At 46.2% G+C, this 17,313-nt stretch overlaps 1 protein-coding gene and 1 long non-coding RNA gene across 8 annotated transcripts in view; one reads left to right on the forward strand and one right to left on the reverse strand.

Annotated features, from left to right (window-relative positions):
- The window catches only part of tcf7 (transcription factor 7), a 55,531-nt gene that overhangs the window by 19,260 nt on the left and 18,958 nt on the right, over nt 1-17,313 (reverse strand). For all 7 annotated transcript variants that reach the window (XM_076031918.1, XM_076031915.1, XM_076031916.1 and 4 more), the window contains exon 4: nt 2,268-2,394. In XM_076031918.1, coding sequence (XP_075888033.1) covers nt 2,268-2,394 — 127 coding nt within the window. The remainder of the gene's footprint in view (nt 1-2,267; nt 2,395-17,313) is intronic.
- LOC142891961 (uncharacterized) lies at nt 8,949-10,333 on the forward strand. The gene is made up of 2 exons (XR_012927346.1): nt 8,949-9,351; nt 9,905-10,333. It is a non-coding gene; the product is annotated as an uncharacterized LOC142891961 (long non-coding RNA).

Here is a 17,313-nt window from a genome sequence, read left to right on the forward strand (position 1 = left end):
CATGCTGCAAGAGTTGGGATGGATTCAACATCAAACAAATACAGAGCCAGTATTGCCAATACTGATAGGATACCAATATTTTCTAATTAAGGTGGATGATGCCTAATCTGAATTGTGACCCCCCCCCCCGTGGTTACTAATGAGTTAAAAACCCAGGACATAACGAGGCATTTTAGGTGAACAGAAAATATTTGTCCACACCATTCAATGCCTGTTGCACTCGAGAGCAACTTAATGGGCAACCTTGTAGTGGCATGACATAGTTTATATATCAATACATACTATTGCAATATCTGGTATACAAGTATGACTTTCTTTCCATTCATTTTCAATTCATGTCGATACCAACACTGCTGTCGATGTTATCGATACGCTGATCCAGACACCCATCACTAGCCTTCACACTTCCCTCTGCGCACTGACGGTGGACAGCTCAACTACGACACTGTCGCCTCCGACACCTCGGAGACCTCGGACACCTCGGTACAGCCTTGAAGGTATCACCCCGTCGCCAACGCAGAGCGAGCGCATTCGAAGACCCGACCAGGTCGCAGCTCGGAAAAACCCTCCGTAGACACGAAAACCTTTCACACCTGCAGCTTTGCGATCTGCGAACCCCTTTCATCAGATTCTGAGAAGCGTCTCCTCGCCTCTGCGCTGGACGCAGCGCAGAGTTTGATGTGTAAAATTAAGCGTGTCTCCTCTGGCGGACGTGTGTGGTCGGTGGTGTCAGTGCTCAGCGGAGGAGTGGAGGTTCATCTCTTAAAAACACAACTGACTCCTGGAAACCAGGAGGAGAAGAAGAAGAACAAGGTTTCGGCCGCCTGGACTTTGACTGGCAACGAAGGTTGACTCAACCAGACAGAAGGTTTCTTTTGAATGTGCCCAGTACGACGCAGAAGTCAACAGGTCTGCAGCCGTTGGGTCTAAACAAATGGACTTTGCCGGCAATTGGCTCCATCTTGGGATTAAGGAAAAAAATCCCTGGAGATGAAACTCTGTAATTTTGCTATTTGGTGAGAGCCACAGAGACAAAGCCATCAACCGGGGGACTTGCGCTCCTCTGGCAACGTCTAAAAGGCCCCAAACACAAAAAAACGAAAAACAAACAAAAAAAAAATGCTGTGTTTAAACGTCGGGGTGTGTTTGTTTGTGACTTCCAAACAGAGCGCACAGAGTGTCTGCAGCACGGCGCTCGCTAAGGAGAACCTCGTGTGTCCTGCAGCCATGGCTTGTGCGAATGTCACTCTAATTGTTTCCATGTTTGTGTGTGTGTGTGTGTGTGTGGCTGGCGGTCCCTTCAGAGGGACGAGCCACTTCAGAGCAGCCAAAGAAGTGCCACAGGCTGACAGAGCTCATACTGCCACTTCACACACGCCGTGCGTGCGTGCGTGCGTGCGTGCGTGCGTGCGTGCGTGCGTGCGTGCGTGACCCCGGGTGTGCATGTCGGAGGAGGGCGGGAGCCAGCAAAAGCGTGAACACATGAGAATAATATGGCACGCATGTGGAAAAGAGGCCATTATTTCACATCAGGAGCGAGCGAGGGATCGCACGCTGCGTTTCTGCTGCGCTGAGTGAGGAGTGCCGGGTGTGTGTGTGTGTGTGTGTGTGTGTGTGTGCGTGTGTTTGAAGGTATCAGCAGCAGTTCAGCAGCTCTCTGGATTCTGTCTCTGCATCTGTTGCCTGGCTCTTGTGTGTGTGTGTGTGTGTGTGTGTGTGTGTGTGTGTGTGTGTGTAACTTCTTAAATGTGTGTAATCCTGTGTTTTGACAAGACTTCAGCATCAGAAAGTGCAGCTGTGTGTGTGTGCGTGTGTGTGTGTCACTGTGTGTCTAAGGCCATGTCAAGGCCTTACAGTGCAGACGTTACTCTGCACCAAAACAGTTCAGGAACGTGCACGCTGAGGCTCAGCACAGCGAGAGGCCTAAAATACGCTGCGGAAAACGGAGAAAAAAAGATTCTGCAAAGTCGACCCGAGCGTCGCGAACGCTTCTGATGGCCTCGTCACATGGATTCTCAGAAGTGTCATCAGTCGGTGCTCACACGCAGCACGTCGCATAGTTGCTCTTGTGTCAGAAGAGTGGTGAAAGAGATGAAAAGTTTTCCTGCTTCAGCAGTGGAAACAGTTCCCACAGTGCTGAGCAAATAACTGAAGAGGCTACCAACTTTAGCATTCTGCGAGTGTATGTGTGTGTGTGTGTGTGTGTGTGTGTGTGTGTGTGTGTGTGTGTGTGTGTGTGTGTGTGTGTGTGCGTGCGAGCGTCTCACCTGTCTTTTGGCTCATGTCTGTGGGAAGGTGTGGAGGACTCGGGCTGAAGTGCTCGTTGCTGTAGGGCAGGAGGGACGAGAGGGGGTGCATCCCGTGGGACTGCTGCACCACCGACACTTTGTTGGACTGCGGGTGGAGAAAAAGAAGAAAAGTGGATGGTTAAACTTCGGACCGAACCACATCCACGCTGACCGACATCGTCTGCATCGTGGATGGTAGAGTGAGCCGGACGAACTGGACGAAAGGTCGGATATTTCGGAGCATTTTACGTAGTTTACCGGCAACGTGACACAGCGCTACCAGATCAAATGCAGACATTTTCAGCGTTAACGGCCCACGTGCGAACGGGACTAAAAACTGCGTGACAAAGGAGGTTCGAGCTACGGCGTTTCACTTAAAGCCATCTTTTATTCTCATGATGTTCAACATCGTCACCGCTTTAGTTTGCAGCAGTTTCAGCAACAAAGACGAGCGACGGGCAGAAATGTTGCGACGACATTCCGTGACTTGAGTGGAAGTGACGCAACCAAAAAAAACTGCTCCGCTGCAATCAGAGAAGACCGAGGAGGAGGCTCGGGTCCCTTTTTATCCCGCTGACTTCAATGAGACGCTCATGACGAAAAAAAAAATCCTCTCTTAATTTAATCAGCCGCACACACACACACACACACACACACACACACACACACACACACACACACACACACACACACACACACACACACACATGTTTCCGAGATGCAAAAACAAACAGGCCGACAGGCAACACGGACGACAAGCCAGCGCTGCATCATCCAAAAAGTAAATTTGGCTTTTATCAATATTTGCTCGCCGATAAAACATAAATCCATCCGAATTCGTACACAAACATTGGTAGGGAGCTGGAAATTTTAAACACAGCAAATTTTTTTCCTTCTTCCTTTATTATTTTTTTTTTTTTAGAACAAACAAGATGCTCCCGTTGGGTGCCAGGGGAGCAGGAGGAGGTGGTGGAGGTGGAGGAGGTGGGTCCATTTGATCGATAAGCCTTTGATGATGCAGTGAGGCTGCGTGAGAGCTTGTTTGCTTTCATGTTTCTGTTTACAAATGGCTTTCAATAAGTGATGTGAAGGCCGGTTGTTGCTAATGCTAACAGCCTGCTGGCTGACACTGGATACGTCATGGCGGTTTGCAGCCACGGGGGGAGCCAAGCGGGCGGCCTGGGACTCTGTTACACTGGCTGTGCGTGCGTGAGTGTGTGTGTGTGTGTGTGTGTGTTTGTGTGAGAGCGTGTGTTAAATCTTAGAAAGCTTCGGAAGAGAGGCAAATTTGTTTTTAAAAACATATCTGATATCTCGGGGGTTTTATTTTGAAGGCTACATCATGGCGCGTCTGCATGTGGAAGCATTTGCATGAGTCTGCATACATGTATGTGTGTGTGTGTGTGTGTGAGATGTGTGCGTGCACGTTTGTGTGTGTGTGTGTGTGTGTGTGCAGCAGCAGCAGCAGCATTACAGAGCAGCAGATGGGCGGCTGCTCGCAGGGCCTCCTGCTGGGTTACAAAGTGAATGCCTTATCACTTTAAGTCAGCGCTTCCACACTTTGCACCCGGCGTCGTGCATGTGCATCATTAGAAATCTGAGCACGCACACATGGGCGTGTGTGTGTGTGTGTGTGCGCGCACATAAACTGACACACACACACAGTTTCTTTTAGCGGCAACCGTCCATCAAGATGAACTTTATCGCACGTAAAACAAGCCAGACACACGCATAAATGCTAACACACACACACACACACACTCACAAGCATGTGCACGCACTCACACTCATCCTCCTCGTGCGTATGCCACACAGCTGCTGAGATCAAACTGCTTTAAACCGCTTTTAATGTCGAGACACATGAAAACAAAACGTGTTGCCGCCGCCGCCGCAGCCCAGGGACACAGGGCGGGGTCGGCCGGGTGAGTGAGTGGGTGGGTGGGTGGGATTGGGAATTGAAGGGAGGGCGGAGGGGCGGATGCTGGGTGTCGGTGGGGGATTCTGGGTAAGGTGGTCCTGTGGATGTGATAATAACCCGGCGAAGCGCTGGAGGAGAACGCGGCGCTTCTCTTTATTTGTTTCTGCTGCCGTACTCAGTCATTTAGCTCCAGCCTGGCAACACAAATTATGCAATTTTACATGTTTGGACACACACACATACACACATTGTGTCTTTACAGGTTCTGCAAACACACACGCACGCACATGTGGGCCTTCAAAAGTGGCGGCGGCCCCCGTTTCACGTGCGCCGAGGTCGCCGTCGCCGTTTGCGCTGCAACATCGTAGCCGCAAAACGGCCCATTTATGTTTCCTCTCTTCCTCGGGGTAATTAGTCGGCCTTGAAGTGGCTTTAGCTGCGCCTTCCTTTTTTTACACACACTCAGGGAGGCAGACTCAGAGCAGTCATTTAACCCGTAATTATCAAAACCCCCTCTGTACTTAAAAAAAAAAGGAGAAAAAAATCCCCCCCATAACCCCACGACACACATGCACTCAGCAAAACTTACACGTAATTACCTTCACTGAGGCGCACGCGAACACACACACATACGTAAAGCTTGAGCAAAAATGCTCGCGATGTCCAGAGCGTCTTCACGTCGAACAACATGCAACTTGGCAAAAACATTTTTAAAAAAATGTGTCATGTTCAGATGCAAAACACATACGGAAAAAAAAAAAAGAGGGAAAAGTTCAGTCATCCTCCAAATTACAGGAGTTGTGTTACACAACCTTGCAGCATCCCAAAGATCTTTGGGGAAATAAATAATAATTACATCAGTAGTGAATCTTTTTTTTCTCCACCTAAAATATTCCAGATACTTTTTTAATGTAAACTACCAGTCAAAAATTTGGACACACCTTCTCATGCCCTTTTTTTTTTTTTTATATATAAATCTTTACAACTTTCTACACTGCAGATACTGAAGACATCAAATATTTGTAGTTTTGATGCCTTCAGTGAGAAACTGCAAAGTCAATAGTCATAACAATGAAAGACAAGACATTCAATTTATAGGGTGTGTCCAAACTCTTGACTGGTAGCGTATGAATTTAGCATTTACAGTAGTTAGTTAGTTAGTTTGTGCACTTTGATCTTAAGGAGCAACAATACTCATTAAGGTTGTTTCTACACAATTAAAAAAAAATGAGAATCTCCAGCTGCTAAGATCACCTTTAGTTTGAGAGTGAAAAATGCTTATGACTTGGCATGTTGCACAAGTACAAAATGACAATAACAAAAAAAAACACGACAACAATTTTTTATGCTTCATCAACGAGAGAACTGCAGCACAGCCAGTGAATCAGATCAGCCAGCGAATCAGATCAGTGAGTCGTCCGACAGGGTTTCTCTCCTGCGCGCTGGCCGAGGGACTCGCTGTTTGATTGCATCAAAGACGCGATTACTTCAAAGGTGCCATTGCGTTCATAACTCCCAATTAGGCGTCCGCCGTGCTTTTAACGCCTCGACGTGGCCCCGCCCACCGCGGCCTCAGCCGGCTTGAAAGCCCTTTGATTCGTCAGCACCTTTTATCTCCACTTCCATTTGAAGCCAAATCTGCCGCTGAATGCAGGAGTTAATGGGATCTCAGGCATCACTTGTTTGTAATGACAGCCCTCCACCTTGACCCTGACACACACACACACACGCGCTACCTATGCATTTCACATACAAGCAATCACACGCACTCATATCCTCCTCGTGCTATTAAAACATAATTTATTCTTTAGTTTTCAGATGACACACTAAGTGGCAGCGTCGCTCTCCTTTCCCATTATTATTTATATCTGACGCGGATATTAAAGCATCGGCCCTTTTGTCCGAGATGCTTTTGAGTCCAATGTCTTTAATCTCATGTTTCCCGGAGATGACGCACTCTGAATGCTCTTCTGCTCGCCACCCCGCTCCCCTGCTCCAATACACGCTCGACCCTGAAATAAAGGAACGGCTGAAGTGACAATTCCTGGCGCCGTTCAGTCAGTGGCGGCGGTCAAACTCTCAAGCAAGGAGCCTCAAAGATCGACTCACAGATCTGTGAAGGAGCAGACGCTGCGCAGCAACACAGCACAGTTCACTTGATGCTGAAGGTTGTTGAAAGGAATTGAGAGGTTTTCACTTGTTTATCATGGTGCTAATATGGAATACAGCATTTAATGCTAATGATCTTGTTTAATTCTAAATATGGACATTGTAATAATAAAAAAAACGGCTCAAGTACAGTTGCTGTCCAAATGTATTAACTTATGGGAAAAACCTGAATTATTACAGAATTGCAGTTGTTAAAAAAAAAAAAAACTTTCTAATTAAAGTCACATTTAGTTAATTTCACTCGATGAAAAGAGGGTTTGAATTGTTGCAAAAAAGAAGATGATGATTTCAATAAATCATAGACTTTAAAAAAAGATGACAAAATATTTTCAGACTTCGGAAATTACAATATGTCTTTTTAATCTGAGAAGTGACAGGGCCTGCGTGCACGCAGCGCTGCGCTGGGTAGGTGGGCGGCAGATGGGGGCGGTGAGATGAGTGTAAAAGCGCGGCAAAATTCCCCACACCTGCATGCAGAGAGGAGCCGCAGAAAATGAGAGAAAACGAGATTTTCAGAAAAAGAAGAGTGTGAGCCGACACATCTCATCGACTCCTCCTTCATTCGATTTGCGGTTCTCTCGTCTTTCCAATGTTAAAAAAAAAAAATGCAATCTAACTTACTGCTGTCTTTCTGGAAAATGCAAAGAGAATAAACTGGCATGAGCCGAGCGCCGCAGCAGCAGCAGCAGCAGAGGGACTAGGCTCTTCTGAGCAGCTCTCATCAGAAAGACCTCATTTGCATCAATCAATCCTTGAAAGTTGAACACAAGCTGCGTGAATAAAATACGGCTCATGGGAAACACCTGGAGCGTGTGACATCGGGCGGACCAATTCTGAAACTGCCCTTTATGACTAATAGAGCACAAATGTTATGATTAATACGACCAAGTAAAGAAGAAAACATTTCTGACTCAAAAACACATTTAGGTCCTGAACGAATCGAATGTGCTTCGTGTTTCACTTCACTTAATGGTTGGTAAGAAAAAAAAAAAGAAAGAAAAAACTCAAACTCCATTTTCTCCCCGCTGGTCTAAATCACGACGGCGGCACCAGCACCACCACCACCACCACCACTGGAGTGACGCGCCCTGACCCCCCACAGCCCGCCCCACCCACCCTCGCAGCCGGTTCAGACCAGTAAGTAGGTCCTCCCAATCTGGAAGTCATTGCCTTCTCCAGAGTCGGGAGCCTAAAATAAGAGCCTCCTAGTTGGAGGTTTGGCAACTTCAAAGCCTGGGCAACCATAACAACGCGGCTTATGTTTAAAAAGCGGCCAAACACCAGCCAGTCACCCCTCCCCAACTTTAGCAGAGTCTGCCCACTCCCCCAATTAGAGACACACACACACACACACACATACACGCACAAGCAGACTTGACTCCCAAATGTAGGTGAGGATGCATGAAGTTTGCAGGAGGGGGCGACGAGGTCACAACTGGCCCCCATTTTCACTTCACGTTGGCTTTAGTGTCTCCGTACGAAATGCAGAATTCCCTTCATCCCCACGCGAGTCGTCTCTGAACGCTTTACTTCTCTGACGGGATCCCAGTGGTTGTGGACTGTCTGCGAAGCGTCAGGACAAAACGCTGATAGATGGTGTTTTTTTTCAGGGCATTGCCGTTGGTGGTTTCGTTCAGATGACTTCTTCCAGGAAGTCGATCCGAATGTTCTACATCTACAACGGCTGCTACTCCGACAGCTTTTTTTTTTTCCTGACCTGCATCTTAAATCGAACCCGACGCGCCAGATGGAACATTTCCTTCCGCTGGCAACGATCTCACTTTTCCGTCGGGCAAAGAGTCGGTGAATGTTTATTGGACAAATCCTCTGTCAGTCACCATCAAAGAGGGGTGCGCTGCAATGTGCCACATTGTTCAGTTAGACTGCGGCTGCAGCCATTTAGGACTGAAAGCTCAGCATGGTTTCCACAAAGTGCTTTAAGGCGCCTCTTGGTTCTTCTTTCAATGTGAAATCACCATCGAGCTCTGACAAAAACACAGCAGCTACGTTCGCCCATTTTTCATCTTTGTCGTCTCGGCCACCTTGGACGACATACGCCCATCGTGGTCCAGGAAAGTCTTTGGTCATTGCTCAGAAAGAGTGGTCTCACGTCGCACCGTGAGACAGGTTCAAGGAAGGCCGTCGTCACAGTTTTGCGACCAAAGACCACAGTTTACGATAAAAGATTGGAAATTCTATAATGACTTGCGTTGACCGTCTCACAGTGTGATGGCTTTACAGCCAACAGCTACTAATAAGTAATTGCAAGTAGAAGCTAATAAATATGTAGCTCCAACTCTCTCAGAAAAACAAGTCAAGTCTGCCTCTTCTGCAAAGGTAGGACCGAGTCCAAATGCACAATTTCTTAATTATTTTTTTTTTTTTGAAAATAATTTTTGGGCCCAAGTTTTTGTATTTGTTTTCTGCGGCGTGGATTGGTTGTGTCATGGTGCGCTGATGACGTTGCATACTGATGCAGGCCGCAGCCTGCGATATAGTATAGAGTTCATTATACAGTCTGCCAACATCAAACTTGATGTCTCACCAAAGTTTATGAAGATGCCTGTTGCACAGTGTGGCAAGCAAAGATGATATAAGACCGCAACAACTTTACTGCGGCTAGCTGCTGACATTTCCTGTTTTTTTTGCCTCAACTGAAAGGACGGTGGTTGGTTTTGTAAGCCTGAGATCAGCTGAAAACAATTGGTTCAGAAGCTGGTTGAGATGAACGTGTGGGATTCAGGAAGTGAAATCTCAGCTATTCAGTCACAGTGTGGTGGTTGAACAAACTCAGGTGCTGCCAAGACTGAGTTCCTGACACACTGATCATTTTGCTGTCTCGTGATCGCTTCAGCCGTCTGCGCGCGGCACTGAAACAACAAATTTGCTTAAATGAGAGAAGTGATAGCGACAGATGTAACACTTGCAGTCGCGTGGACTCCGCTCCAGCGAGAGAGATACAGGAAACAGTGAAAGGTGAGTCACTTTTCACACACGATCGAGCATCACAGCTCGGGCTGGATGTGGTGAGAAAAACCCCTCTGGGCCCTTTGCGAAAGACAACCGCTCCGCTCCGCTGAGGACCCCAAGCCCACCCCCCCCAAGACGCCACGGATGTGAATGCGTGCTCTGGCATTTGGAGATGACTTGACACTCTCTCTATGAGTGGACAGCAACAACTTTCTCCTTCAGGCTGCGGTTTCACTCGACAGTAACAAGCGCCGGCGACTGGTACAAATCTGGGGAGCTAATTATTAATGCTGTGCGTTTTTTCATCGGTTCCCTTAACTTCTATTGGAAGGGTTTCCAATTGCTTCTATTGCAAGTGCCAGCTTGTCTTTTGCAAGACTTTCGGGCACTAGAAATATTGGCAGCCGGAGACATCAGGAAATGGGGGCAACCACAGAGGACATAAATCCACTGTGAGACACACTTCCTGCCGGGTTTGGGTTGACTCGAAGAATAGATACTACAAGCACTTGAGGCCACATTCGTTTTTTTTCCTCCTTTCTTTTCTTGTGGGAGCCAGCTGGCAGAGGCGACGTTTGATGACATCATCGTCTGAGAGGCGAAGACTTTTTTTTTTTCTGCATCAGACGTCAAAAATCCAGTTTGTTTGTTGTTGTTTTTTCAAGCTTCCTCCTCTTCCTCCATTCTTGATGGAAAATCAGTCCTTCTCACCTACAGAGCGCAAGTGCGACCTGATCCACAGCTCTGCGCTGCCTCGGTCCTCTGCATTGATGACGGAGCGCATCTGTCGCTGCTCACTCATTGTGAAACCCTTCCTGCGCCGACTGCAGCTTTCGCTCACCAGTGCAGCCTAAATACCATGTGCCAAAAATGGGAAATGCCACATGTATGCAAAATTTTGAGCAATGACATGTTTCCGGTGTGCTAGTTTCTATTTTTCACACAAATATGGCAACCGGATACCACAATAAAAGGAACAGGCCACTCATGATGTTTCTTTTTTGTTTTTTTTTTTTTAACCAAGCAGCAGAAAAGAGATACAATTTTTTAACAGGTGTATTAATCATTTTGAAATATTTTCAGAGGGATAAAGCATTACAACCACAACAAGAAGAAGATACATTTCTGTATACATAGATACATCGGCTATCAGAATTTGTTTATAACTGATAATTTTAATATTCTGTGTTTTCCGTATTCATTTGTACACAGGACCAATGAAAAAATGTGTTACTTTTTGTTACTTTTTTATTTGGAGACACACTGTTCAACTTCTTAACAAACAGGGCAGAAGCCAAGAGGAGGGAAGCAATTTTAAATTGTAAATTTGCTTTTTTTTTTTACGAGAAAAACAGACAACTGGTGAAATATGTTGTAATTTGCAAAATCTGTGGTACCTGTGTGAAGTTATCAGCCACCTGAAGAGACCACAGAGGCCTCCGCCTGCAGCAACCTGGCATCTCCTGCCACGGCTGTGGCAGCTACACATTAGTTTTTTTTTAGACTTAATTTATACTCATTTGTGAACTTTTGCCTTATTAGTTAAAAAAAAATAATAAAAAAATCAAAGTCATTAATTTGCTTGCCACCATTGTAAGTCTGCATGGTACGATCAAATATCAGATCAAAAAAGCACTTTGTTGAATCGAACAGCAAGTAGTAGTCACAGTGATAGTGACCGAGTTGTGAATCGTATTGAATCAAATTGTATTGTGTCAAATTGTATCATATTAATTTGGTGTGTGCCGCATATGTATCGCAAGTGTATTGGATAATTCAAGACTCAAGATTTTATTATTATTTTAATTTTATTAATTTAATTAATTTTAAGAAAATTTATGTTTGAGGTTGAAAATTGCGTTATGTGCTCATAATGACAATAAACAATGACAGTGTATCAAGATGCCTATTGTATCAGACTCCAGTAAGCAAAGTTCTACAATATATACATGTGAAAAAATGGAACAGAGTTCAGAATTCCTGATAGAAAGTGTTACACATATAATCCCTTTACGCGGCGCTGCAGTCGTGTTATTAGAGGTGAATATTTCTACCTGTGAGCCTCCTGTGTGTGCTCGGGCCCTGACTGAGACTTTATATCCATGCCAGCCAGTTGTTGCGTCAGGTTTTTCGGTGGGGTGGGGGGGGGGAGTTCGGCGACGAGCAGACGACTCAATCAGCTTACATGCTTTCTGCCCCGTGGGCTGCCGGCTTGGCCTCACGTGCGCAGCGATGTCTGTCTGATGTGCGGCTTTGATGTTTGTATCAAAATAATCTGGTCCCGAGGCGCTCGTGTGTTCTGGGAGCATTAGAGGCCATGCAAAGGATATACCTACAGGGGCCAAAAGTGCGCTCAATGGTCTTCACCTCTTCAGCGGAGAGGAGGTGAGGCCCGCTGGCACTTATCGTCTTTTTTAAAGAGAGCGCGTGAGAATTTTAGTTTCCTGAAAAGTTTTCCGCGCGCACTTGCATTCATTTAAATGCAGAAGTTTTGAAAGTGGCAGCGTTATGCCCACATATCAAACCAACCGATGCTTTGTTCCCCTGGTATTTCATTCTCCGATGAAGCGAAACCTTGGAGGGTCAAATGCTGATGCAGATGGTGAGTTCATTAGAGCCGCCGGCTTGCTGCCGGCTTGCTGCCGGCTTGCCCCTATTATTCAACGCCTACGGCAGCCAGTGGCTGAGAAGCTAAGATGACTGTTGAAAAAAAAACAACCTCCTTTTAACTTACTGATTGTTCCGCTTGATTTGAGTGGAGACAAAGCTGTAGCTTTTGTGTTGTTTTTGTTTTAGATAATAAAAATTCCAAAAATATTAGATGACTACATTTCATAAAAACTTATACATTTAATCTCTTCACTTCTTCTGCTGACTCATAAATGCTCATTTAAATTAAAAACAGTTAGACATTTTGCTTTTTTTTTTGTCCCAACCCCCCCACATACAAGTGTTATATGAGTAATGTAATAAATGTACATTTGGCACCTTTAAAAGCTTCATCTCATTTAAATAAGACGGCATTTGATTCAAAACTTCAGTACTTGGAATTATTTCTTAAAATTTAAATCAATTGTTTTATTTGTGAAGACTGAACAAAAATCCATGATGACATTGGCAAGTATTTTGTTAGTTCCAAACCCAAATCTAAAACGCACATAAATTTTCCCAAACATTCACAAACAACTTTTTTTCCTGTTGACTAATCAGTTTTTCACACGACAACGCAATCTGAAAGAAACATCAGATCGCAGCACAGCCACAACACACACACACACACACACACACTCACACACACACACACACACACACACACACACACACACACACACACACACACACACACACACACACGCAGTCTGAAATAGGCAAATCATCAGCCGACACAGGGAGCGGACCAGAGCCCCGGGGCCAGCCGTCCAATCAGCTGGTGCCTTTCATCATCCCTCGCGAAGATCAAGCAGCTCCGCTGCCGACTGGTTCAGGAGTCATCCCTCACCAAAGATTACCGTTGTTACGGCAAAATGCTTGTGACAGCCAGGTGTTTATCGTCACTGATGACCACCGTCCACCCCTTAGAGGGCCGTCCCAGAGAGGCCACAACAAAGTGGCCGGGGTGGCGACCTCTGACCCCCACTGGTCTGAAGTTAGAAACCCTGTGATAAGGACCGTTTCATTCTGTTTTGCGACTGACAAGGCTTTGCCTGTTTCCCAGCAAATTTTCATGTGTTTTTAGACTCTGCAAAAATCCTTCGGAGGATTTATTCATGGCAAATTATTAATATTTTTTTAACAGGACTCGCTTTTGTTGAGGAGAAAATTGAAAAAAGTGTTTTCCCAAAACCATCTGTTTTCTGAGAATCACGGTCTTTGTTGGAGAAAGGAAGACCCTGGATGACCAGCTGAGTTTAGAGTGCAAGAAAAAAATATCCAAATTTCATGTTCTTTGTGCAAAGCAGCCAATGTCACATGCTAGTGAAGTGTTAAAAAAAAATATCCCCCTTCGTTGCCAAAATAAAACAGAGTTGAATTCAGGCAGCCTTGAGGAAGATAATGACAGACAGACAGACAGACAGATAGATAGACAGATAGATAGACAGATAGACAGACAGATAGACAGATAGACAGATAGACAGATAAACAGATAAACAGATAGACAGATAGACAGATAGACAGACAGATAGACAGATAGATAGACAGATAGATAGATAGACAGATAGACAGATATCGGAGCTGCTGCTCCTCTTCCCTCCTTTCATCTTTTAATGTATTCCCTCTGATTAATTCCGTTTTTGCCCCAGTGGATGCAGTGATTCCTCCAGATGTGCGGTGCGCCCCCACCTCCCACAATCCCTTGCTCCTTCCTCACCACTTCTCATCCCTCGTTCTCCCCTACCCCTGGCCCACCTGCTGAGCGAACCTCTCCATCTTCTCCGGAGCTTAACTGAGCGTTTGGCACGCCGTCAGAGCAGCTCTTTCGGCCAGTCAGCCCAGGAGTTTTACCAACGAATCCTCACCTAACTTACTCACATTTCAAACATGAACGTTTTTACATTGTCTCTGGGTGTCTATTCTTACCCATATCAACTTAAATGTCTTGTGTATCTCCTAGGAATGATGGTAAGAGACTTTTAGACATGTAGCCCACTTACATTAAAGGGACAGTTCAAGCAAAAATTTTAGCAAAAAACTTGCATAGCGTTGAGCATCAATACTTCAATTTTCAGTGAAAGCATCCCAGCAACCAGCTGCTACTGAAGGCAAGGGGGAAGAACGTGGATGGAGAGAAGGTTCCTGTGGGTTCGAGGAGTCATCAATGTGTACGCATCCATCACGAGACTGTGTGCCACGCAGCCAAAAAACTACCTTTACAGTCGCACAGGAGGTAAACTAAATAAATAAATAAGTAAATAAACACGGGAGAACACACACAGTATTGTTTGAAAGGATCTGAAGGGCCAAATTGAATGTTGAGGAGCTCCTTTCAACAGAGGCGAGCAATTTCAGGGTGGGGGGTGGGGGTGGGGTGGGGTGGGGCATTGGACAGACTCGAAAACTTCTCTCTGGTGATCGGTCTAAACACCTGGAAAAACAGCCCCAGTTTTCCTCTCAGCCCTCATTTACGGTTATAAGTGGCTGTTACCACAAGCGGTTTGGCCCGCGCTCAGGAGGGATATGAAGCACTTCGCCGCGCTGGACGCCGCTCGCAGGCAGCCGCACTGCCGCACAGCTGCGTCAAGGGCCCCGAGAGAGAGGAGGGGGGGCGAAGGAGGAAGGAGGCATGTGATAAAGGGCCAGCACCAGATCTGTTTCGAAATCGACCACTATTTTATGCACCAAGTCCGGTTAAGATGCGTTCACGTGTCCTTCCTGGTTCCCTGGTGTGTTTTCCACAGAGGACAAAGCCGAAAACACCAGTTTGATCTGCGGGCTAAATGTTGGACTCGTCCTCTCTTTGTGCTGAATGTGAGCCACGAAACAGATTCCTTTTTCTTTTTTCTCTCCCCCGCTCTGACGTAGGGGGAGATGTATTTTCTTGTGTTTGGCAAACATCCCCACTGTAGTTTGTCTGGCTTGAATTATAGATAGGAGACACGAGCCACCCGCTGCTTGTTTGTTTGTTCAAGACTGGCGGGTGCACAGAGGGGGGAGGGGCAGGAGGAGGGAGAAGCGGCGGTGGAGAGAAAGAGGAGCAAAGGGGAGGAGATGAAACGGGACGGTGGGAGATGGAGGGAGACGGAGCGAAGAGGATGGCAGGAGGAGAGAGAGAGAGAGAAAGAGAGAGGGAGAGAGAGAGAGAGGGAGGGAGGGAGGGATGGGCAGAACAAAATGAAGGACACGTTTTGATGTCTTCATGATACGACTCTGAAGATGATAAGTCTGGAAGCTCACCACGGCTTCACACCTGACAATGCTTGCAAGCGCCTTTACTGACAAATGTCTTGTGGAGATTGTCGTCAAGAAAATATCTAAAGGGCGCAGGAGTGGTGTGTCAGGGAAAAGGGGCTACGCAAGCAGTTTTTCCTTTTTTCTGAAATGTCTTTTTCAAAAATTGAAACCAGGTTATTTTAAAGGGTTCGTATTCAGAAAAAAATGCATGCCTGATTCTAATAATGTGTTTTACCATCCTGACAATAAACTACTGTCGGTTTTATTCTGTGGCTTGCTCCAGAGAGTGCGTGTTGAAATGCTCTGATTTGGGAATCAGCCACTGATGACGTCACAAAGGGCAAATAGATTTATTTTGATAGATAGATAGATAGATAGATAGATAGATAGATAGATAGATAGATAGACAGGGGAAAATTAGACTGCCCAATGACCAAATTTGTGTTGTTTAACGCTGCATCAGTAACATGAAGTTACTTAAAGTTAGAATTAGAACTCTGCCAATCACGTTCCTCCAACTTTTGGCTGCCTCCTGAAGATTAAACACAAAACGGGGCCAAGACTCAAAGTCGTGCGATGACACTCGTTGCTGCCATCCCGGTGGCGGAGGGAGGACGGCCCCGCTGAACGCTCGCCATTCGCCCGCCGCAACCATAATTGTTTGTTACCAGGCGCTGCCTTACATCACTGACCGCCCATCCCCGCAGCGAGCTTCAGTGGTGGTTCTGGTGGATCCACCAGGGAAGCCTCCTCTCTGCCCAGCGGTCCGGATCACATTACACAGGCTCCGCCGCTCTGATGTGGCTCCGGCTGGAGGAGCGTACAAACCCCGGGCCGCAACCGCACGGGCCAGCTAAGCGCAGGGCCTCGTCCTGCGGTCGGCTCACTATGAAAGAATATTTTTGAATGCCTTCCACATTCCCTCGCTCTTTTACCCCCCCACCCCCACCCCCCACATCACCACCACCACCAACAACATGTTGCTCTCATTTCCAAGGGCTTTTTATGGAGGGCGGTGTGTAAAGTGCGGTCGTGACGGCGCTTCATCGGGTTTCACTTCTGGACCGAGAGGCTCCGGGACCAGTTGGGTAGATGCGCAGGAGTGGAACTGACGAAAACGTGCGCGAGGGAGATTTTGTACGAGCGAGTTTTGGCGAAGGGTTTGGTGCAGCCACCGATTTGCTTTAAAAGGGATGTTTGAAATACTGCCAATTTAAAAAGCAGTTTGTAAACACTGATTGTCTGAGGTCTTTAAAAAAACAAACGAGCAGAGGAGCCTTATAGTGAAGACCTCAAAACATGAAAGAGTCGCTTCATTTAACAGCTTCAAGACTTGCGGTGGCCCATTTACACTTTATGCTTATTGAAGTGTTTTTGTGTGTTATGGTAGGCAGTTGTTTTTCGAACTGTATTCCACCATTCCACCGACGTCGACAACATGTTGTCAAAGCAGAAATACTCATATATATTCATTCCAGATCCATTTACTAGCCAGTAAAAGACCCTGATGAGAAAGTATGAAAAACAAGGAGAACACTTTGATGCGCACAGGACCATTAGAGCAGCTCTCTCATGGTAAAAGTGCTGCTTGAAAAACTGCTATGAAAAACAGGATAAGAGAATTTTGGGAGAGAAAAAAACAGCGAGACCAAATTTTCTTGGTTAAAATTACAAAGAAGAGCCAGTGGATTACAGGCGTGGACACTAACGCTAATGCGCGGTTGCGCTGCGAAATCCCAGGGATGATGAATGTTTTATAAGGCGGAAACGTAATCAAGACTTAGAATTGATAAATATTTAGCAAAGCGGACACTATCTAATGGACATGCACAAAGACGGCTGATCCACCGCAGACACTCAGCCCCATTAAAACACTGTCTTTTCATCCGTTCTCCTTCTACACATCAATTAAAGCTCTTTGCCATTGGCCGAGCCCGGCCCTGTGTTAGCGCCCCTCACTGTCTCTGAGCCAGCGTCTCTTTAATCTTCTGGAGATGTTCCCTATTGATGGGCATCGATTTGATGTTGCGCCCGGCTTGCTTTTATCTCCAGGAACTCAAAGAGGTGTTGGAGGAAAGG

This window comes from Nelusetta ayraudi, unplaced genomic scaffold (assembly GCF_046127955.1).
Source record: "Nelusetta ayraudi isolate G7.1 ecotype Tasmania unplaced genomic scaffold, CSIRO-AGI_Nayr_v1 ptg000033l, whole genome shotgun sequence".
Classification (NCBI taxonomy): Eukaryota; Metazoa; Chordata; class Actinopteri; order Tetraodontiformes; family Monacanthidae; genus Nelusetta; species Nelusetta ayraudi.